This window comes from Maniola jurtina, chromosome Z, assembly GCF_905333055.1.
Source record: "Maniola jurtina chromosome Z, ilManJurt1.1, whole genome shotgun sequence".
NCBI lineage: Eukaryota > Metazoa > Arthropoda > Insecta > Lepidoptera > Nymphalidae > Maniola > Maniola jurtina.
Window position 1 is genome coordinate 5,200,940 of NC_060058.1, and position 23,188 is coordinate 5,224,127.

A 23,188-nucleotide genomic window follows, 5' to 3' on the forward strand; every position below is an offset into this window, starting at 1 on the left:
CATTATCATCATCAGCCATTGCGTTTTGTGTTATGTGTAGAGATAAGATGATGAGCCTCTCCAAAGTAGCGCTTTGGTTGCAGCCTTTCTCATTCATAATTATTGTGCACGCACGCTGATTGCTTCCACTCGCTTCATACAATCGTAGTTCCAATTTCATTTGAATATTAAGCAACCAAAGTCCATGAAATTTTGCAGAAATAGTCTAGAAACTAACATCTGTGTCTGTGGTGGTTTAGATTTTTCTATGTAGTTTTAAAATTACAGGGGCTCAAAGATTTGTATGTAAATTTTTAAGGCCGCGTAACTTTGAAACCGAATATTTTAACAGAAATCTGGAAAACCACAGACACAGATATTAGTTTCTAGAATATGTCTGCATTTCATGGACTTTGGTTGCTTAATATTCAAATGAAATTGGAACTACGATTGTATGAAGCGAGTAGAAGCGAGTGACGGAGAGAGCCCTCTTAGATAAACAAAATGCTTGTAGGTAATGTACCTATGTACTAAAGCTGGCATTACGACACTCTCAATGCTGCTGACGTTTGAGTTCAGAAAGTTGCGTCTCTTGGGGCGCTTAGGCCCTTTGCGGTGTGCAATCTTCTTAATAAAAAAAAATTAAGTTAACTTATGGAAGCAGATAGTTGACTCTATTTACCTTTTATTTGCTTTCCTATGAAAATATTCTGAAAAGAACATTATAAAAAAATTACTACTATTACATTAACAGCTTATTTCCGCATACCTATTACCTACGTGCGAATTGTGGCATGTACTTCCTAGTTCCTACGTGTTCCTACTTTGAGTTAAGTAGGTATTCCTAATATAAAAATTCATTTATCATAAACTAGCTGATGCCCGCGACTTCGTTCGCGTGGATGTAGGTTTTTTAAAATTCCCGTGGGAACTCTTTGATTTTTCGGGATAAAAAGTAGCCTATATGCTAATCAAGGGTATAATCTATCTCCATTCTAAATTTCAGCCCAATCCGTCCAGCAGTTTTTGCGTGAAGGAGTAAGAAACATACACACACACACACACATACAAACTTTCTCCTTTATAATATTATACAGTAGGTGATACAGTAGGTAAATACAATTATTACTTACCTACACGTTGTAGATGTAACAAACTCTATATGCAACAACAGCTGTCACATACGATATACAGGCTGTTATTAAAACGCTTGCAAAAACAAAGACAAGTATATAATAATTGTACTGAATATTATTATTAATAAGATACTACAAAAAATACGCGAAAATGATCAAAGCTTTGTATGTGGTACCTATTAACATAGTATTTAGGTATCTATCTACCTACTGCCCGGCTAGCATGGGCATTAGATAAAAATTATATCTCCCGATTATATCCACTGATGTCATACAAATCAGTGGATATAATCGGGGATATAATTTTTATCTACTGCCCTTGCTAGCCGGGCTGATTGATGGTAACGTAAGGCTTCTATAGACTACAGTATAGACAGTAGACGGTAGAGTAGATAAATTACCTATGTATGAGCCCAATACTATAGTTTAAACAGTTCATAGTTAGGTAGCTACTTCGCCAATCCGGTTCCACTACTGTACAAGCACAGTTCGTACAATGCTAAGCAGTACATAGGTACATATCACTCAGCATACACTTCCCCTATTTATTTACACCAATAAAGGTTGCAAACGTTCAACAATTCAACGACGGAAACTTCCAACATGACGGTTCTAGAAATTGGAACTAGATGATCTAGGCAAAAATCCTATGGGAACGCTTTGATTTTCCGGGACAAAAACTCTTCTGGTGTTTAACTCCCATGCCAAAAATCTTTCAGTGTTGATAAAACTCCTCAAAATGTACCTATACGGCTCTCGGTGTCCATATACCTAATAGGTTGAATGGTAAATTGGTTGTGATTGAAATGCTCCAGATTTCAGCGTATCTGCCTGTCTATCACTATGTCAATTTAGTGCAGCTATTCGGGAACAGAGTGTGAATTCAATACCAAGATACGTGTAACTAAGTACATCATACATGCATACCTCTTCATTAATAAACGTACCATTACCTACCTATTTTAGTATAGCTGCTACTCTGTGGTATAGCAACGTAATCCTTTTTTTCTTTCAAAAAACAAAGTTTAAACATACTGATGCCAGAATGAGAGAAATCAGTGTGTAGCTATTCACCGGCTGTACAACGTTTCATCATCAACCGATGGAGGTCCACTATTGGATGTGGGTCTTATGTAGGGACTTTCTCGCGCCGCCTAGATTGAGCGGCACCCTGGCGGCGCACAGACCTATGTTGGACAGCAAAGGCAGTAACGTCACCAGTGCTATCAGCTACCAATGCGGTGACCAACAGCCTGCCCAATTCAGCCATTATGGGCAAAATCTGCTAGGTGCCAGTGCTAACAGTCTGCCCAGCTGCGCCATTAGGGGCAAAAACTTGTACACCGGCATTAGTAGATAGGTAGGATGACTGCATCATCACTCACCACCAGGAGAGATTGCAATCAAGGGCTCATTTTTTGTATCTGAATGAAAAAAAATCACTTACAAAAAAAATGCGCCTGTTATGGTTCTGAAGGCAATTGCGCCTCCAGGACATTTTGCTTCCGTGTGCGCTCACCATCAGATTGTGATTTGATCTAACTTTTTGATGTAGCTAGGCATCTATCTCAGCTCTGACTATACTGGTGCGATTTCAACTTGCGTATAGGTATGCATCATGTAATCTGCCAAAAAAAATGCATGTAATAGCGCATGCGTTTACGCCTAATAGGTATTTATAGTTACCTACCTACGCGTGCGTCATAACTCATATAACATAAACAAGGGAGAAGATGCAAATCTATTGCGATGCGCTATTGCAAACGAACATGAAGTAGATATGCGTGTACCTACCAATAGGTATAGGTACCTACGCCTATCTAGTCAGCGCATCCGTCTAAACTCTAACGCAAGTAATGGAAGTGCACTGTGTATAGTTAGACTAGACCTATCCTTGGCTGCAATTTAGCTTAGTTTTCAGAGACGATGCAGTCCAATATGGAAGCTGGTTAACATGGAAGGTGAATATTAAGCAATCATTGATACAACCCTCTCTAATCAGAACACTAATAGCAGTGGCCTCCCAATTCGCAACCAGACAAAAATGCACTCGATATTTGTGTAAATGAGTACAGATCAATCATTTACATTTTAGATAAGTATCTGATTCGCAATTAGGTCGTCTCCAGACTCTCTGGTTTCCAGACGTCATCATTGAGGTCAAATCCCCTTTTAATATTGATACGAACCTATCAACACTCTTGACTATTCAATTATATCTGTTTTCTAGTAGGAATTGATTAAAATAAATAAACTTTCCTACGAGCAGCGCGAAACTGTGAAGGTTTTTGTTTTTGCAAGAAATATCGGAGTTTATTAATAAGTAGATAGGTACCTACCTGCCTAATGTCTACTCATTCCAAAATAAATTAATGTGACTTCAATCTTGATCAACCTACGTGATCTACGACGACATATGAACCCTTCATGTTAGTGCATGGATGCAAGTAGGTCTAGGTAGGTACTACCTATGTATGTATGTATATGTATGTATGTATGTATGTATGTATATGTATGTATGTATGTATATGTATGTATGTATGTATATGTATGTATGGTCGAAGATTATCTAATGAACATTTAAATGAGTAAAACTTCAGTGAAGAGGAATGATTATGTAGATGAGATTCGGATTAGCTACACTGCAAATTGTATTGACAACTAAACATCTTACCTACATATTTTCTTATAGTAAATAGTTGGAAAATTACGAAGAAAATTTCCAGCAGCTTTCCTATGCCTTAATTTTATTGATAATAACTCGTAACATTGATAGAGTACTTAGTACTTACCTCATCAGACATTCTGGGCAGACACGATAGGCGATAGACAGACAGACCGACAACGAAGTGATCCTATAAGGATCTCTGGAGATACGAAAACCTAAAATAGACTTGTATGTAAGTATGCTTACTTACTAATACCTACTTGGCTTTGATTTATTGTACTGTGGACTTTATACAAATAGTCTTGTAATTATGGAATATTACGAGTAGGTAGATCACGTGTACTGTTGTGCCTTTCCGTACGCTTAGTATAAGTTTTCACATCTCAACGACGTTGGTTGATTCCGAGTATCGAAACTCTACAATAACGTCAGAGCAAAATAGAAGTTTATTTCAAGCAACAAAGACTCGTGTTACAAGACAATAAGCAAAGCAAATCATTATTAAAAGTACAAGTGTAAATTAAAAATTTATAACACCCCCGACGATCCAAAGTATTTGAGTTTTCCAAAACATCATTTTCAAATAAATAATTATGTATTTAGGCAACGTCCATCTTGACAGCTTGACATTTGTCAATTGACACTTGAATATTATGAACCTAAGGGTTATCTAACCTTCTTTTCTACAAGAAAACTAGAAAAGAGCTGATAACTCTTAAACGGCTGAACCGATTTTTTTAGATTATAGCTAAGAACACTCTCGATCAAGCCACCTTTCAAACAAAAAAAACTAAATTAAAATTGGTTCATTCGTTTAGGCGCTACGATGCCACAGACAGATACACAGATACACAGATACACAGATACACAGATACACAGACACACAGATACACACGTCAAACTTATAACACCCCTCTTTTTGGGTCGGGGGTTAAAAATAAAATAAACTCAACTAACAGAGACAGAAGTATCTCCATGTGTGCACGAAATGTCACTAACAGAAGTCGCTGAAAAGAGGTCGCACGAGCAGCAAAGAAGAATTCATTGCCACCACAACTCTGCCAAGTGTGAAAGATTGAGAAGAATAAATTTATATTATGAACCAGTACTGCGTAGTTTCTACACCAGCTGAAAGCTGGCTGCAGCGCTGGGGTCCTATATCTAAAAACCTTAACTACAAAAAATAATTTAAAAGAGTTATCGCGAAAAAACAAAGGTATTCAAAAAACCGTTCAATAGCTGCTTAGCTCATAGCAATGCCTTACTCGAAATCTATTAACGTTGTCGACATGTGCTATGTGCATACTCGTACTAAGCCTACTGCAGTAGATAGGTAGTCGAAGGTAGCAGCGCCTGACGTAATACTGATGTCATTAGCCAAGCCTTACGCATTCTACTTTACCTAAACCAGTGAGAAACCATTGAAAGATTTATGAGCCGAATAATAATTGCACGCACCTTGTAACATACTTACCTATCTACCTTATTTAAAAATCCCATCCATAAGGATTTCTAGAAAATCGTTGATTATGTAAATGTTGCATAGAAAAGGCAGTTGTTAGATGAAACTTTATCAAAACTTTGCACAGTGAATTTCGTGAGGTGGCATCAATTGTTCAGTGTTCGTGAGACGAGCGAGTAGGATCGATATGGCTCCATCGAGTGGTTGCCATGGTGACAACGCCTTGGTGACCGACTTTCAGTCGACGCCAAATGTGCATGACCTCCCCCTGTTTATATCAGGCTTTCCTCTCGTTATGATCTCATAAGTGACACATGGTGCCTTGCTAGTGGCGTTGGGGGAACGTAGGCGTTAATAGGTATTATTTGCGTTTAATATTCTCGTAAAATTTTGAAAAGCCTAAGTTCCCTAATCTAGGCAAATAAAACTATATCTTTTAGGTGCCATAATCTCGCCACGTGACAAAATTCGATACAAACTTTCGCCACGATAGTATATTGCCCTGTGGAGATTGGCGCATGAGTTTGTATCAAATTCTGTCAATCGGAGACTGTCAATGCGATTCTCTCACCCGTGGAGATGGCGGCCTTAGGGTTGCAACTTGCAGATGATGTAATTCAGCTACATACTTGTAAATTGTAATCAGCATGTTTGGTTTGCAGTACGAACAAACAGTTCCGCTTTGTTTTTAGGGTTACGTACCAAAATGGTAGGTACCTATACCTAGGTAAAAAGAACAGTCAAGTACGAGACAGATTGCACACGAATGGTTCCGTACCATCATAAAAGGTTCCACTTTTATGTAGAAATATGTAAGTTAATAACGGACTGCGCCATCTATATGTGATTTAGTAAATTAATTTTACGTAAAGACATTTTTTTGTGATATAACCACAAATTCACGGTTTTCGAATTTTTTCCTTAACTTGTGCTAGACCTACCTATCGGCTAATTTCATTATTCTAGGTCAACAGTAAGTATCCTATAGGTTTTATTAACAGTCACGACAGACGGACGTGCGGACAGACGGGCAGACATCCAGACAGCAAGCAAATAAAGCTCTTTTAGTTATCTACCCATACGATAAGTACAATATGGGACAGGTCGAGGTGGCAACGCCCCGCACACCCCCCGCGCTAACCCGTTGCAGGATAGCACAGGTGACGTGCGGGTGTGCAGGGTGTCCCCCCGCCTCATATTAATTCCCCCAAGCCCGATTGCCATCTCGACCTGTCGTGTACGTACAATAGGTATTAGGAACTTAAACAATCATTCAGGCACAGTTTTATTATAAGTATATAATTAATAAATTCTCATTAAACTGAGAAATTATAAATTACCAAACATACGTAATTCATTGGCAGTGTCACCCATATAAGGAACTTTTTAATTGTTTTAATAATTTATTAAAATGTAACCAAATTCTAGTGACTATCATATATACATAAGATTCAGAGTAAGTGGTTTCAACTTCACATACAGTTGCTCGCTGCAGACTATCTAATACTGTTGTGTAAAGAATGGATTGTCTCGTGGCTGGTTTGCATATAGACAAGTGATCAAGTGGTAGTTGATAAAACACTCCACGACCTAGGTCTGCAGAATTAGGTTCCACAAAATGTACAGGAACTTTGAATGCAGTTATTAAAGTAGGCAAAGTTTCCGCAAAGCTAATGGTTTCCCAGTTGAATGTGTCAGCAAAATTTAGAAATAAATTGTGTAGTTCAAGCAATTCTGGAGAATTCTCTTGTAATTGTTTGACATCTTGTGAAGGCCACAGAACAGAGGCAGCAGCACGGGGCATTGTTGCTAATGAGCTACCTTTATGTGGTGTACTGTAAAATAGCACAGCTTTCGTTTTCTGACACAGTCTTTTAAGAGATTCATCACTTTGTTGGGCAGAATTAACTAACAGCTGTTTGACAATGAGGCCACCCATTGAGTGAGCGAGCCAAACCATATTCTTTGTTCCAACTTGAGCATCAATCAGTGCAGAAGCCAGTTCTTCAGCACGGGCAACTATATCTGCAGTTTGCAACGGGCATCCTTCTAACCAATCCGAAAGCTTACTCCAATAATTGAAACCCAGTATCCTTATGTTACTGCAATCTTTAGGCAACCAGTCTTTAGGCCAACAAGATGTATGATTACATTTGTCTTCATCCTCTTGCAATAATGCCAACCTCTTTGACTTAGCCATAAGTATAGCATCAGTTGCATCCCTCTTGGCCTCAATCGGAATGTCATTTAGAACAACTTCAAAACTTGACAAAAGAGTTTCATCTTCTAGTTCCTTCAATTCCTCTAAAACCATTTCAAGTTCAGGATCTAAATATCTATTTTTGTTTTCATCCACATCTGTTTCACATGGGTCACAATCCACATCTGATACAGTCACATCCATGATGCCAACTGGTTCTGCACACTTTTTGTCTCTCTGGCGCCACGTGACAAACACACCACCTCTAAGTCCATGAACAAGAAGAGTGTCACATGTATGGATTGTTCTTGTTCTATATAATGGATACAACAAAAATAAGCCTGGTCTGTAACAGAAGTCCCCAGAGAGATTGGCTAAGCAGACAGCAGCAGAACTGGCTAAACGAATATCCTTTGATTTTAGTAACCGAGCAAGTTCTCCAATAAGCCCACTTTGATAAAACTCATTCACTAGCTCAGTGTACAAACTTAAGACTGTTAATACTTTTAATACTGCAAAATCAATTTCTGAATCATTTTTATTTCGCAACATCAACTCTGCCAATTTTGGCAATATCCCCATTTGAATTAATGTATCTATAGATTTGTCGTTTTCATATGAGTGCTGGTTAAATAAAAATATATGGTGGTGAAGAGCATCAAGACATAGTATGCAAAGTTCTTTCTCAGTGAGATTGTCTGGCTTCGGAGGAGAGCTGTCCACTTCTCCTATTTGTTCTTGCAAATTAACAAAATATTTGGACAGGAAATGCTGAATGCAACTATGAGGATTTATAATTTGCACATTGCTGATCATATCCTTAAATTGATATGATAATAGCTGAGATTTTAAAGCAGCTCTTCTAATATGTATAGGAGGAGGTAGGAAATAACGTAAATCAACACCTTGTGTATGAGCGAGGAGGACTGCTGTATTCTTGTCTAAGGCTTGGGCGATTCTCTGGCAGTCCCAAATCTTATTATCTTTAAAAGCTGCTAACTGCTCTATAGCTAAATTTCGTTGCTCCTTACTTCCATGACGACAGACCCACAACAACTTCCAAGCCAGGGAATGTTTCAAACTTTTCCAAATACGGCTGAGGCCCACAGAATTCGACATTTCTCTGCTGTGTTCCACCTTCATTGTTGCGTTGTAAGAAGGGTCATCTATGTAGATATACTCAGCGGTGAATTTTTTCTCGACGTCTAAGACGTTGATGTTCACGATGTTCTTTATATTTTTCTTTATTTCATGGAAATGATATGTTACAATCAAAACACTGCCACCACATACTGAAACTATTTTCAATATTTTAAATACTGGTTTCAAACGTTCTTGTAGACTCATTCTATAAAACTTCCTTTTCTCAACAAGGTTTGTGATTCAGATTTTAGATTTTATATTTATGATTTAGATTTTCGATCACAAACATTTTCGGTATTCATGTTCCGTCAAATTATAAATTTTAAGTTAAAAAATATTATTTAATTATTCGCTTCGTTCGATCACTTTTCAATAACAAACACGGAAACGGAACCGTATATTCAATGTACTCTGTGACAAGGATCATTTGGCGCATGCCCAAAATTTGAACTAGCCGTCATCTTGTTTAATGTCACGGACACGCTGCTCCTTCAGTGTGGTGTTGCTATGTAAATAATCTGAAATTCTCTTTTTTTTAATATTAAAAGATCCTTATAATACTGTTAGATACAGCATAAACGTGTCTGCATCTTATATTTACATTTCGTACAAATTAAATGTAATATTAGAGTAGATAAACATGATGGATTGCAGGTTCATGGCATGTCAGTCGTTTTTTTCAGGGGGCACGGAACTCGGAAGTGCCTCCGCCAAGGCGAGCCAAACGGCGGACAGGGTGCTAATATATACCGTAGTTACCTTTTCTCGTAGCGTTTCATCGTATTTTCTAACCGTCATAGCTTCGGTCTGGATGACGTAAACCTAAAATTTTCAGTTCATGGTGTCCTCAGTAAACTTATCAAACATCTATAATAAAAAATAAATATATAAAAATAATAAAATTGTAGAAAAGTGGTGTCTGTACAATGGAAATATATAAAAAAAGTAGCAGGGGTTGTTATTATATCGATGCCGAACCCGAAATTGTAATTAATTTTTTTTGTCTGTTTGTCTGTGTGTTTGTGCACGCTAATATCAGAAACGGCTTATTCGATTTAGATACGGTTTTCACTAATATATTGTAGTAAGCTTCACTTAACATTTAGTGTTTATCATGTCAATCGGTTCATAAATAAAAAAGTTATGTCAATTTAAAGAATCACGATCACTGTAAAGTAAATTTTTAGCTACTCAAACGAGTAAATCAAAATATGCTGCCCGAAAAGTCACTATTCCACGCGAACGAAGTCGCGGGCACAGCTAGTATTAAATATCTAGCTTCAATTCGTTCCTTACTGATGATCATCAAAACCTCTACTCAAAAATTCTAGGGTACTTTTTGAAGTGCTAGAAGACTGAAATTTGGTATGGTATAAACAACGGGAAAATAATATATGGTAAACAACGGGAAAATTAAGAAACCGGAAATTTTCTCCCTCCACCGTATAGGGGAAGCATATCTGTAACGTCTGTCGCTAAAATGCTGAAATTATGAGGATAAGATGTCCTTGGCAGATATTTTATCAAACCAATATCAGATTTATTGACATTCTCTTGTCAAAAATTCTAGGGTACTTCCTGAAGTCTATATAAGTACTTATGTACCTACCTACAAAAAACTGACCACATGAAAAGAGATCGACCACCTCCCATAGGTACATCGTTGGGCCCAGAATTTGGTGAACCGTTACAAGTTCCAAATTAGTGTCATTTGTTAGATAAAAATATCAATTTTAGGCTACTTCAGTTTCAACTTGATTGACAATTGTATAATCAAGATATATGGGCTCAAATCCATGGTTAGGTTATGTCAGAGAATATGTGTTTTACAAGGAACAACAAGCATAATTCGTATAATCTGCTAATCGTATTCAAAGAAAAGGGTAATACCCGCATTAAAGAGTTTCATATAAAACTGTCATCTTTAGCTGAAAAAAATTCTAAAACAATCTAAAATGTGTCAATTCTACCAAAATATTATATCAAATATTTTCTACCAACTAAATACCTGAAAACCTACCAAAAAAGAAGAAATCTACTAAATCTGGTCACACTGTAACCGTTGTTACATTGACATTTCTATTTTGACACTGACATTTGTTTGCTGACTAAGCATCATGGACCTATTTATAATTAATCAAAGAATATGTATGTAATCATATATACTAGGTACGTTATATTTATAATGAGAACCACAGATAAATAAGAACTACCACCAAAGAATAAATGTATATATAGACCATAGACTACGCTTTAGCTTAGCCATTGATAATCAATAAGCTCGTTATATCTCTATGGCTCGGGCACACGAGTAATCCTTACTCTATGGTCTATGGAAAGGTGTAGGTGTAGGTAGGTGGTGTGAATTTACAAATATAAACTACTGCCATCTATGGATGCCACTATTCATCTATATGAACGTCCGTACCTACTACCTTATATTATTATATACATTTACCTACTCTTTGGCCCATACTGTTGGGTTTGGCTAGCTTTGGCCACGCTAAATAATTACCACATTTTTATGGTTAAAAGATAGATGGAGCTTGTAGATACAACAAAGTGTAACAAGCATGGAGATAGTAATACATTTATATACATAAGAATATTTTTATTTCTAATGTTATGTTTTATTAATTTATTTGTTTCAAATGGCAACATACAAAGGCACTTTTTCATTTTGAATGTGCGAAATAAAACGAATTGATGAAAGGTTTGGTAGCCAGTATATAGTATTTATAGGTATGTAATATAATAGGTTTAGTATGATATAGACAGTAGCTAAAAAGGAGCTAAGAAAACATGATAATATTATTATATTAATGAAAATTTTTCACTTGAAAGACGACATTATAAAATGAGATTTTGACTAACTAGTTAGTTACCTCTGTTTAAATACGAATTTTATCTGTGAAAATTTCTTTGACTTTTGATTTCCTATTTCAAGGTGTTTCTGGTGATCTTAATCTGTTTTAACTTTTAACTAGGATTGTTTTTTTGGGCTGTGCGTGCATACTGTTTGGCGTACTCCTAGCTTTTACAGTAATAGATATGAAATAAGATCATATTTTAGTCTTATTTTAATCTAAGACATCTAAATGAATTATAAAAATATATTAATTAATTAATGTGTTTTTAAATATATGAAAAACAATACTAACGCCATCTAGGTAAATAGGTACCAGTGATCAGGATTCAGGATGTATAAAAATACCGCGCCATCTAGTGGCCACTCCGAACATAGGATAAGATTTAACAGCGCCATCCACAGGTTTAGGTACAATTGGGTTTCAAAAATAAAGGTTTCTTCCTTGAAGTAACGCTAAAAATTAAGGAACATAGTGTCGTGTAGTAAATAAATTATTTCTTAAGTAGTACTTGCCGTATATTTTAACTTTTAGTAAGTTTTGTCACAAATATAATTTTCCTGGCAACTAATTTGTTTAATTTATGCTGTTAATTTCACATTAATTCCTTTAAGGATTAATAAGTTATTTTGCTCAGAGTACTTTTGTAATAGGAATGATGACTACTATTACTGATTTGACATCAGCGACTTTTTATCACACGTCAAAACACTCGCTTAGTGAGGGAGCTTGTATGAAATTATTATTAAATTCACAGATGTGACGTCATAACATTTGACGTAATTTGACGTACTTTTTTCGTTTAAATCGATAATTTAAAACGGTTAGCAAACTTAAAACTAGCATCGAACGTGGATTTTACTTATTTTTAGTTTTGGAAGACCCTCTACTTAGAAATTTATTGTTGACAGTCATCATCCCTATTGGTTATTTCGACCATTTCAACTTAGGTTCGACAAGGGTTCGACCATGGTTCGACTGACTTTTTATGACAGATTTAAAGAATAACTAACATACTAATATTTGTTGTGAAAAGTGACTTATTATTCTGTGGTTAGTGACCTGTGTTTTAAAACGCTATCATCTACGACTTACCAGGCTGCATGGTCTACGACCTTTGCCTTTCCTGATGGGGATAAAAAATAACTAACTAATAATTATAATTTTATTATGAATTTCATTATTATTTTATCAAATTATATTTTACTATATCATAGTACTTTTATACCTATAAAATTGATAAATTGTTGGCGAAATATTTTTATAAAAAATGGAGCAGGAAAAAACGTTCCTTTCGAATTCTGCTGCGGCGTCGTCCGTTAATTTTTCCATGCAGGTAAAAATAGTTTTAGTTTCTATTTTATTTTCCATGTAAATGAAAAAAGCGAGGACAAAAAAGAGATTCCTGAATTCTTTTGCCTTCCTCTATCACGAACATCTTGCGTATTGTACTAGGTAGGTAGGTACCTACTTAGCTATAACTTGCTCACAAAATTAGGTAGGCAGTTTTATACTTTGGTTTTAGTTAGCAAGGTTATTATTGTAAAGTTTTCTGTGATATAATTTGGATTAAATATTTTCAGAAGCGGTAGGTATACCTACAAATTTGGCGCCGACTTCAGTACAAGTTTTGATTTTTTGTCGATCGGTTTGGTTTGAACTAGGTACATTTAATATCATACTAAAAATATCAAAATCGGTTCCATGGTCTTGAGATACCTACCTATTTTTCGTGGAGTCAAGAATCCCTGAAGAGTCAAGTTCCGCTTCAAGAAAAAATCAGACGGAGTCGGTCAGCTTGTCGGTGTGGTCGTTGCGTCTTTTTTTGTGCAAATAAAAAAAAAATAACAAACAGCTGACCTATAATTTAATAACTCACGTGTGACACTTTATCACTACTAATAATTTTTGTTTTTTGAATAGATTTCCATATAAATCTCTATGTCAGACTTCTTCGAGTAGGTATATCACTGCCAAATAAAGTCGCTGCATTTCAGGATTTCGTACCCGAAGGATGCCTACGGGACCCTATTACTAAGCCTCCGCTGTCCGTCCGTCCGTCCGTTTGCGGGCTGTATCTCGCGAACCGTAATTGGTAGAGAGTTGATATTTTCACAGAATGTGTACCTATTTATAGTCCTTAAAATTAAAAAGAATTAAAAAGTGGTAGGTATGTCTTGTACGATGGTAATGGATCCCTTCGAGTACCTACGGTATGCGAGTCCTACTTGACCGGTTTTTTCAAATCCTATCTAATAGACGAATCATAATAAAAGATATTAATTAGCCTATACTATAATAGCTGTCCTAAAATTGCCACCAGCAGTGTGTGCCCTATCTTTAAATAGGTATCTACATATACATAATATACATAAGTAAGTAGTAATAACTTTATTTTTATTTTTTAGAAACCTGTGGTAAAGAAAGGAGAAGAAATAGCTAACTACGTTTGCTACTTGTGCAGGAAAACGTTTTACAATGCAAATGCTCTACAAAACCATAAAAACATGCAACACGACTCAAACGGTTCGAGCAATGACGACTATCAACCAACCTCGAATAGATTTGAAGAGGTATGTAAGCACCTACTACTTAATTCAGTAGACTCGATTAGCTGGATTAATTTTATCATAATCACTAGCCGATGCCCGCGACTTCGCCCGCGTGGATTTAGGTTTCTCGAAATCCCGTGGGAACTCTTTGATTTTCCGGGATAAAAAGTAGCCTATGTGCTAATCCAGGATATTATCTATCTCCATTCCAAACAGCCAAATCCGTCCATTGGTTTTTGCGTGAAGGAGTAACAAACATACACACGCACACACACACACACACACACACATACAAACTTTCGCCTTTATAATATCAGTGTGATAGTGTGATAATCGAACATCCGAATAATGCAATTACTTACCTAAAGTTCCGCTATCAGAGTTACCTAATGCTTTTGTTACAAACTAGGCACAAAACTTTTGTGCCTATAATAGCGTTTCGGCTCCTAATCTCGGACGGACCACTTAGCGCATCATCCTTAAAGCAAATTAAAAAAAAAAGAATGGTTAGAACATTCGCAATGAAAAAATGCATCTCGGTGAATCGAAATGATTAAACGTTTTTCTTTTCAGATATTGGATGTTCTCTGTGATTTCCAATTTATTCCTTTAAAAAAACCCAATGAAGATATCATAAAGGTAGAACGAGACGGGATCACAAAGCGCACCTACGGCGAAGGTACGAGCTATTTGATAGTTAAATACGAGAGCTGCGAGACCGCCGGAGCGAAGAAATCGCGACTGAGTAACATGATCAAGAAAATACAATTAAAGCCTGAAAGAAAGCTGGTGGATTTAAGGTAAATAATGGTTTCGAATTTTGTTGAATGATGTAGAAATTGTTATGCTCTGCTAATGTTTTAGGGTTCCGTACCTCAAAAGAAAAACGGAACCCAAATAGGATCACTTTGTTGTCTGTCTGTCTGTCTGTCTGTCTGTCTGTCTGTCGTGTCTGTCAAGAAACCTATAAGGTAGGTACGTCTTGTTGACCTAGAAACATAAAATTTGGCAGGTAGGTAGGTATTATAGCAGAAATACAGGAATAAATCTGAAAACCGCGAATTTGTGGTTACATCATTAAAAAAAATTAAAATGTGTTTCAATTTTCAAAGTAAGATAACTATACCAAGTGGGGTATCATATGAAAGGGCTTTACCTGAACATTCTAAAACAGATTTTTATTCATTTTTATGTATAATAGTTTTTGATTTATCGTGCAAAATGTTGGAAAAAATACCCGAGTACGGAACCCTCAGTGCGCGAGTCTGACTTGCACTTGGCCGGTTTTTTCATAATGGAATGTCTAGTGGTGCAAAGGAAAGTCGAAGGCATTAAAACCACGTGGAGATTCTCCATGTGCTGGATGGGTATACCTAATAAAGTTTAAAGTTTTTACTTTTTTTTCCACATTTTGTTATTCCAAAGGAAAGTAACATATAACTTTTTCAGGGGTCCGTTTACTTGCACTTTACCTTCAAACGTGTATCTAGGCGCACAGTGTCGCCAGATATTCTTTAATTGCTGCGAGTATTCCTTACATTATCGGGAAGAGCACACGAAGAGGCGGAAGGCTGTTTTGCGTTGTCAAGTGTGTGAGAAACGTCTAGACAGGAATCCGATATATCCGACCAATGCGTTGACATCTCAGATGGAATCGACTAACGTAGTTTCATTTACATGCCACGTGTGTGGAGTGGCTTTCTTCGATAGCACCCAATATGATGAGCATAAACGTATCGTGCATGCGAAAATAAAACCACACCAATGCTCAATTTGTTCCAAGCGCTTTACTCAAATCGGTGGTCTGCAACAACATATGCGTATGCACAATGGCATTCGACCATTCATTTGCAAGTTTTGCGGAAAAGCTTTCACACAGAAGGCGGGTCTGGACCAGCATTTGCGGACCCATACGAAAGTCAAGCCGTTCAAGTGCATTATATGTTGCAAATGTTTCTCGCAGTCTGTCCACCTCCGTCAACATATGAGGACTCACACGAACATACAGCCATTCGGGTGTCCGGTTTGCCAGAAGAGGTTCAAGCAGAGCAGTCACTTAAATTTCCACATGCGGTCACACGTAGACGAAATGAGCGCTTTGCTAATGGAACAGTATGGCCAGACTTCAAGTATGGACTTTCTTAATTTGTCCAATGTGCAACCCGTGCAAGATGGTGAGACTCTCTACTACGCGGCGCAACTAACCTCGGGACCCGAAGCGACAACTTCTACCCCATATATTCACCAGGGCAGACAGGCACCTTTGATTCCTAATAATTTGCTTTAAAATGTACTTACCTATAATTAAAATTTAATTTACGTTATTAATTGTGCAATGTGACTGTCTATGTTAAACTTATGCACGGAAAATTTTGTTTTATCGAATAGAAAAATACTCATTAATTTATGTAACTTTTAGTCATCGATGTATTTAGTCAATAAAAATTGTTTTTATTTTTAAAATAAGATAACGCGAATTAGTAAGTACTTAGTACGAGAAGCTTATCGAGTGTAAAAGTGCTGAAAGGCGTATTTTCAGCAGTGGACGTCCACGGTTATGTCTTAAAATATTAAATGATGATCAATTGTAGGTACATATTTTTATTTTTATTCTGATTTAAGTTAATCGATCTTACCAGGTAGTAACTTGTCCATCCCCTTCTGGCAAGAAAATATGAAAAATTAGACTATGTATTAGCTACTTTGATGTACGATTTTTTACACCTTTATTCAACTGTGTTATCTCCCAAAGGCATCTTGATCCAAACTTCACAGTCGCTGATCGTTCCTCCATGTGGTGGGGAGCATCCGCAGAGAAACTTTCAGCTTTTATAAAGTAACTAGCTGGTGCCCGCAGCTTCGCCCGCGTGGATTGGTCAGATCCCCTGCAGCATCAGGATTGAGGAGTTGGACTCCAAATTTTTTATGAAACAATGTCGCAAAGTTCCTCTATCGATTAAAAAAGAAATGACGCAAATCGGTTCAGAAATCTCGGAGATTTCGGTGTACATAGGTAGAAAAACACAACTCCCTTTTTGAAAGTCGGTTAAAAAAGTAGCCTATGTTACTCCCTGGTCAATTCTCTACTTGTCTGTGAAAATCCCGTCAAAATCGGTTCAGCCGTTCCCAATATTAGCCTTTTCAAACAGACAGACAGACAGACAGACAAAAATTTTAAAAACGTGTGATTCGGTTATAGTATCGTTCAAATAACCATATGACCTTAATATGCGGTAGTTATTTCGAAATTACAGACAGACACTCCAATTTTATTTATTAGTATAGATGAAGGTCTGGTACGCGCTGCTCTTAGTCCATTATTTATCTAAGAATAATATTATAATCTTCGCGTGGCCTGTGGTGATAGCCAAGCACGCCTAAGAGTTCTCCATAATTTTCTCAAAGGTGTGTGAAGTCTGCCAGACTATGGCTAAACCTATCTTATTCTAAGAGGAGACCCGCGCTCAGTACTGAACCGGTAATGGATTTATATGGCTACCTACTATCTAGGTAGATTTTTAAATACTTACATTCTTAGTTAAAATATAATCCGATTGTTTAAAAGTTTACTAATTGAAGTCTACAAGGAACCAAAAGCTTAATTTGCTACAATCCGCTAAACCAGACAAATCTGTATGGTGCAACATGTAGCATGCGATATGCACCGCCCGCCCCCCCGCTGCTAAACATGCAGCAAAAGCCAGCCACCAAGCAAGCAATACGTGCCACTACCACGCAGCACCACACAAATCCCAAAACCATTCGACGCACGTTTGACCGGAGCATCCTCAGGAGATGTAGGTAGATATACCTTACAATGCCCAATGGCAAATTTTGCAAGTTTAGCATTTTGCACGTTGCGCCTTATACTTTGTCTGGTTTAGCGGATTAGAACAAATTAAACTTTTGGTTCCTTGTATGTCATGGACTTCCGCAAAGTTATGCTTCTATACAACATTTACCTGAAGTCTGCCAATTCGCACTTGCCAGCCCTTTCTCATTTTGAGAAAACCGTGCTCAGTAGTAAACCGGTTGTGGGTTGATCGTGATGATGATTTATGTGGCTACCTACAACCTAGGTAGCTTTTTTAGGGTTCCGTATCTCAAAAGGAAAAACGGAACCCTTATAGGATCACTTCGTTGTCTGTCTGTCTGTCTGTATGTCGCACTTGGCCAGTTTTTTTTAATATAGTTAAAATACAAGCCAAATGTTTAAAAAGTTTACTAATGAGTAGTCAAAATAGCAAAATACGGAGCGAGCGTGTGGCCACGGCGCGGTTACATTTCGAGATTTGTATATTTTCTTAGAGCCGCGCATGGCGCAGGGAAAACAAAGGGAACATTGATGGCTGTATCCTGAACATTGAACAATGCATGATCCCTTTGTCTTAGAGCATTCAAATGATATCTAAATATATAAAAGGAAATGGTGACTGACTGACTGATCTATCAACGCACATCTCAAGCTACTGGACGGATCGGGCTGAAATTTGGCATGTACTTCGCTAGATAGCTATTATAACCTGGACATCCGATAAGAAAGGATTTTAGAACATTCAATCCCTAAGCCCTAATTCACACGAGCGTTAAAAAAGCGTTGCATTTTAAAACCCGGCGTTGCGCTGGAAATACAATAGTGCGCGATAAAAAAGCGTTGACGGGTGAACAGATACTTGGGAATACATATTTTGTTCTATTTGAACGCTTTATTAACGGATGTCAAAAAAGCGCTCGTACGGATGAGGCCTGGGCTAAAATAGAGGTTTGAAATATATGTAGTCCACGCGAACGAAGACGCGAGCATACACTAATCTAAATATATATGGTGACAGACTGACTGACTGACTAATCTACTGGACGAATCAGGCTAAAAAATTTGTCATGTAGATACTTAGCTATTATGATTGAACTACAGCCGCTAAGATTATTTTTTTTGCAAATTCAACCACTAAGGGGGTAAATTATAGGTTTGTTTGTGTAGTCTACGTTGACGGATTGATTCATATGGACCGTCGTCGCTGGTTCAATATGGGTCTCTTCTCAGAATGGCAAGCGTTTGACTTATAGTTTTCCACGTTGGCCTAGTGCGTATTGGCTCACAGACCTTTGAGAACATTAATCTAACTGTCAGGTATGTAGGTTTCCTCACGAAGTTTTCCTTCGCCGTTAAAGCAATTCATATTAAAATATAGCTTCACACTAATATTATAAAGGCGAAAGTTTGTATGTCATTACGATATTGTGTTCTTCATGTCATTACGATTTTCCATTATTAATTAGGTATTTATTTTGATTCAACCCTATACTTTAAAGCTAAGGCACGCAGTACGCACACACACAAACTGTTCGTACAAACATACTGATGCAATTTTGACGATGGATTACCTACGGTTGTTTTCGGCGTTCATCCTCACTTATTTATAACTTCAACTAGCAGTTTAGTGATCTGGCTTGTTTCTGCGCAGCTCACACCCGCGCCACTCTTGTAGATATCTCGCCAGACATGTTGTAAAACATCGGCTTTTTTTCTTAGTTTCGTACCAACTGCTAGGTTTTTTAACCTCGGTTAGCGCACATGTGGCCGAATGCGCCAGGCGTGATTTACTTTTGTTTACATCCGCCGTCCGAGGGTTAATTTACCTTCGCGATGGAAGGGTTGGATCCTAAAACGCCACACAAAAACTTTTTGTAATTTAAAACGATCTGTCTCTTTGGTGTTTAGTCCAAAAGGAAAAACTAAACTCTTATAGGATCATTTTGTCGTCGTGTCTGTCTGTCCGTCTATAAGGAAACCTATAAGGTACTTCCCATTGACCTAGATTCTAGAATCGTGAATTTGTGATTACATCACAAAAAAATGTGTTCATGAACAAGTAATACATAGTTAGTATTTTTAATTTTGAATCTAAGATAACTATACCAAATGGGGTATCACATGAAAGGGCTTTAGGTACCTGTATATTCTGAAACATACTTTTATTTATTTTTATGCGTAATAGTTTTTGATTAATCATGCAAAATGTCCGAAAACATACCCGAGTTTAGAACCCTCGGTGCGCGAGTCTGAATCGCTCTTGGCCGGTTTTTAAGATATTGATAGGTATATACATATAGGTACCTAGTTTTCGGACGTTACGATACGTTCGCTGAATTCTAGTAATCAAAAGGTTTACCTACCCATAAGTTTATTGGTGCTTTATTTTGGGTGATAGGTACATAACGCAAAAGTAGAGTTTTCAAATGCTTCGGCTAGTTGGCGAACTATTTTTTTTTGTACCTACTCAGAAATGAGGAACGAATGTACCTAAACGTTTGATGTATGATTACCAATGAATTCAACTCTATTTCTGGAACATTTTTGCGTTTGTTTCTTTGATCTCAGGCACTGCAACATTCCTCGGAATGAAATTAAAATAATTTTTAAATGCGCAAATGTTTTACTTTTATCGTGGAAAAATATGAGATGCGAATTGAATGGAAAAGAACGGCATCTTATCTAGATTGTACAACCGATAGATTTATATTTATGTAATTAGATACCTAAAATCCCTCAAAAATGTACCTAACTAATGCTTTCGTATTTACGATAAGCAAATACCTATATGATTTTAGTCAATACCGAATTAGTGGAGTTAATAAGTAAAGCCTTTTCGTCGGAAGTCCTGAGAAACAGCTCCGATTTTGGCGTTTTTTTTAGTATTTTTTAATAATATTTAAAATCAGAAACCTTTTTTTAAGCGATAGGTATAGGTAATATCCATACGTGAAAATTAAATTCACTTTGAGAGGTTGTAGAGGAGATCAAATGATATCAAATGACCCCTAAACACCTATGGGCAAAAAGAGCTCGTTTTTGAGTTATTGATCGTTTTGTGTTTTTCAAAAAAAAATACGTTGGTATTTGTTTCTTCAAAAATTAATTTAAAAACATGTAAGGTCATCTTTTCATGCCAACTTTTTATTTAGTTGTATGCGTTCGTTAGGTAGGTACTCTTACTGAGCTGTTATTTTACCGCAATCGACACTCAGAGGTTCGATTAGGCAAGAGTCCGACCGCCGAAGATTAACGAGTTGGCGAGCAACGAGAAACGAGTGTGTAGTTTTGTCAGGCGAGTAGGTACCTAATCGCTCGTCATACATAAATTAATTATTAACCCAGCGCAAACTGCGCGAGTGTTTTGAGTAATTTGACCGCCAAAAGATCTATGTACGAAGTCCAAATATAAAATCTTCTTGTGCGGCATGAACAAAAAGCTTTTCGTAGTCTCAGTTGCTGTGAGCAATGTCTTTAAACTTGCCGGCCGACGCTGCAGTTGTTTACATTAGCCTACGTCTTGTAATGGATCTCTACTCAGCTCCGGGCGAATGTAGGCGTTACTTGCAAACGGCCCCGGTGATTCCTGTGAGCAATTGTAATTAAATGTAGAATGCTGATATCATCATCATCATCAGAAAGTAACTAGGTAGTATTACTTTGTTAAGTAGTTAGGTAGGTACTGTAGGCTCAATGACAGCAGCCATTATTTGTTTTATTAGGAAGGAACTTTAGTTGAATAACATTCTTGATACCGCTTGGCAATCGCCAACTAAGTAGCATAGGGCATACCCATTGTGCCCATTCAGTCCGTTTTTACCCGACTACGGCAAAGCCGAAAGGAAGTGTTATGATTTTAGCAGTCTATGTATTTCTATAGTTTGTAGAACATAAACAATTTGTAGAAACCTCGAAGACACCAAGAGATGCGGCTAACCCGGTGCTTTAGATGTTATGGTAGGTATAGGTACTTAGCTATGATGCCTTCAACACGCCTGGTGAGAGCTTTACGTACTACTTACCTATCTTATTCGTTTATTCAAAAATATTCATAACTATAGGTTAGTTAATACGTACGTCTTCCGTACTACGTATCCAACCAATCACAAAATAAGAAGGTAGGTTCCTATTCTCCGAGACACGGAGGTGACACCGCGCGCCGATGTCTAGTTTCCATTAAGATTGGCTGTGGTGCGGTGCACGAAATTCGGTCAGAAAATTGGAGAGTTATTATTCTCATGCTTCCTCAAGCCTGTTCCGTATTAAACACATCGATGGTATTAAAACAATTGCCCAGAATTCTCAAAGCTACGCTCTGCGCCCATAAAGCAGAGACGCGTCGCGTCGCGAATTGCGCTCCAGCCACGAAGCCGGGCGTCGTCGATGGACGCGATGCACATGGCTACGTCGTCATAAAATGTAATTTACGGATACGCTTTACTTTGTATACCAAACGGTCGGAATTATCCGGACATTTCCTGATTTTTTTTTTAAATGAAAATATTACAATAATACTTGAAGCTAGCCTTATCTAATTACTATACAAATCATGCCCGCGTGGAATGGTGCCAAGAATACTGGCTGCATTTCCGCGTTGGACAGCCAGGCTGATCCGTTGCGCAAAAATGAGCCAGCCCTTCTGTCACCCGATGAGGCTATTAAACGCGGTGAAATGTCTCGTAAAATTTTTCTTAAGATGAAGGTCGATTGATTGTAAGAAACGTTTTTGATCAACGTTTCTGATACGAACCGCTAAGGCGTATATGCCTTTCCAGTGTGCGTGTTCCCTGCCAAGTATAAGTACCTACTTAGCATAAATACGTTCAAGGCAAAAGATGAATAGGCATCTTCTAGGACATAGCTAAAACGCCTTAATATATAACTCTACTAGCTGATGCCCGCGACTTCGTTCGCGTGGATGTAGTTTTTTAAAAATCCCGTGGGAACTCTTTGATTTTCCGGGATAAAAAGTAGCCTATGTGCTAATCCAGAGTATAATCTATCTCCATTCTAAATTTCAGCCCAACCCGTCCAGTAGTTTTTGCGTGAAGGAGTAACAAACATACACACACACACACACACACACACATACAAACTTTCGCCTTTATAATATTAGTGTGATATAACTTTATGTGATTTATTCAGATTAAGTACATTTTGTAAAAATCGCTAGCGAACCATGTAATTTATATAATATTTAATAATTAAAACTGAATGTAACAAAAACTTTTTGTATATTTCTAATGTCAATAATAATAAATAAATAAAAAAAACCATAAGCATAAAAAAATGCTTCTTATTACTTGGTAGTATGATTACTGGCGCTTCCAAAATCAATCATTATCGTCAAGCGCAAACTTTTAATCA

The 23,188-nt window shown here is 37.2% G+C and overlaps 2 protein-coding genes and 1 long non-coding RNA gene across 3 annotated transcripts; 1 reads left to right on the forward strand and 2 right to left on the reverse strand.

Annotated features, from left to right (window-relative positions):
* Positions 1-6,537: 6,537 nt before the first annotated feature.
* LOC123880239 (protein SERAC1) lies at positions 6,538-9,073 on the reverse strand. The gene has a single exon (XM_045928237.1). The coding sequence runs from the start codon at positions 8,790-8,792 to the stop codon at positions 6,612-6,614; it is 2,181 nt and encodes a 726-aa protein (XP_045784193.1). The 5' UTR covers positions 8,793-9,073; the 3' UTR covers positions 6,538-6,611.
* Positions 9,074-10,206: 1,133 nt separating this feature from the next.
* LOC123880241 lies at positions 10,207-17,649 on the reverse strand. The gene is made up of 3 exons (XR_006799192.1): positions 17,630-17,649; positions 12,289-12,294; positions 10,207-10,449 (listed from the first exon to the last, which is right to left on the reverse strand). It is a non-coding gene; the product is annotated as an uncharacterized LOC123880241 (long non-coding RNA).
* LOC123880240 (zinc finger protein 90-like) lies at positions 12,667-16,553 on the forward strand. Its single transcript, XM_045928238.1, has 4 exons — positions 12,667-12,791; positions 13,864-14,028; positions 14,581-14,807; positions 15,457-16,553. Exons 1-4 carry the CDS (start codon positions 12,726-12,728, stop codon positions 16,292-16,294), a joined length of 1,296 nt encoding a protein of 431 aa, XP_045784194.1. The 5' UTR covers positions 12,667-12,725; the 3' UTR covers positions 16,295-16,553.
* Positions 17,650-23,188: the final 5,539 nt, after the last annotated feature.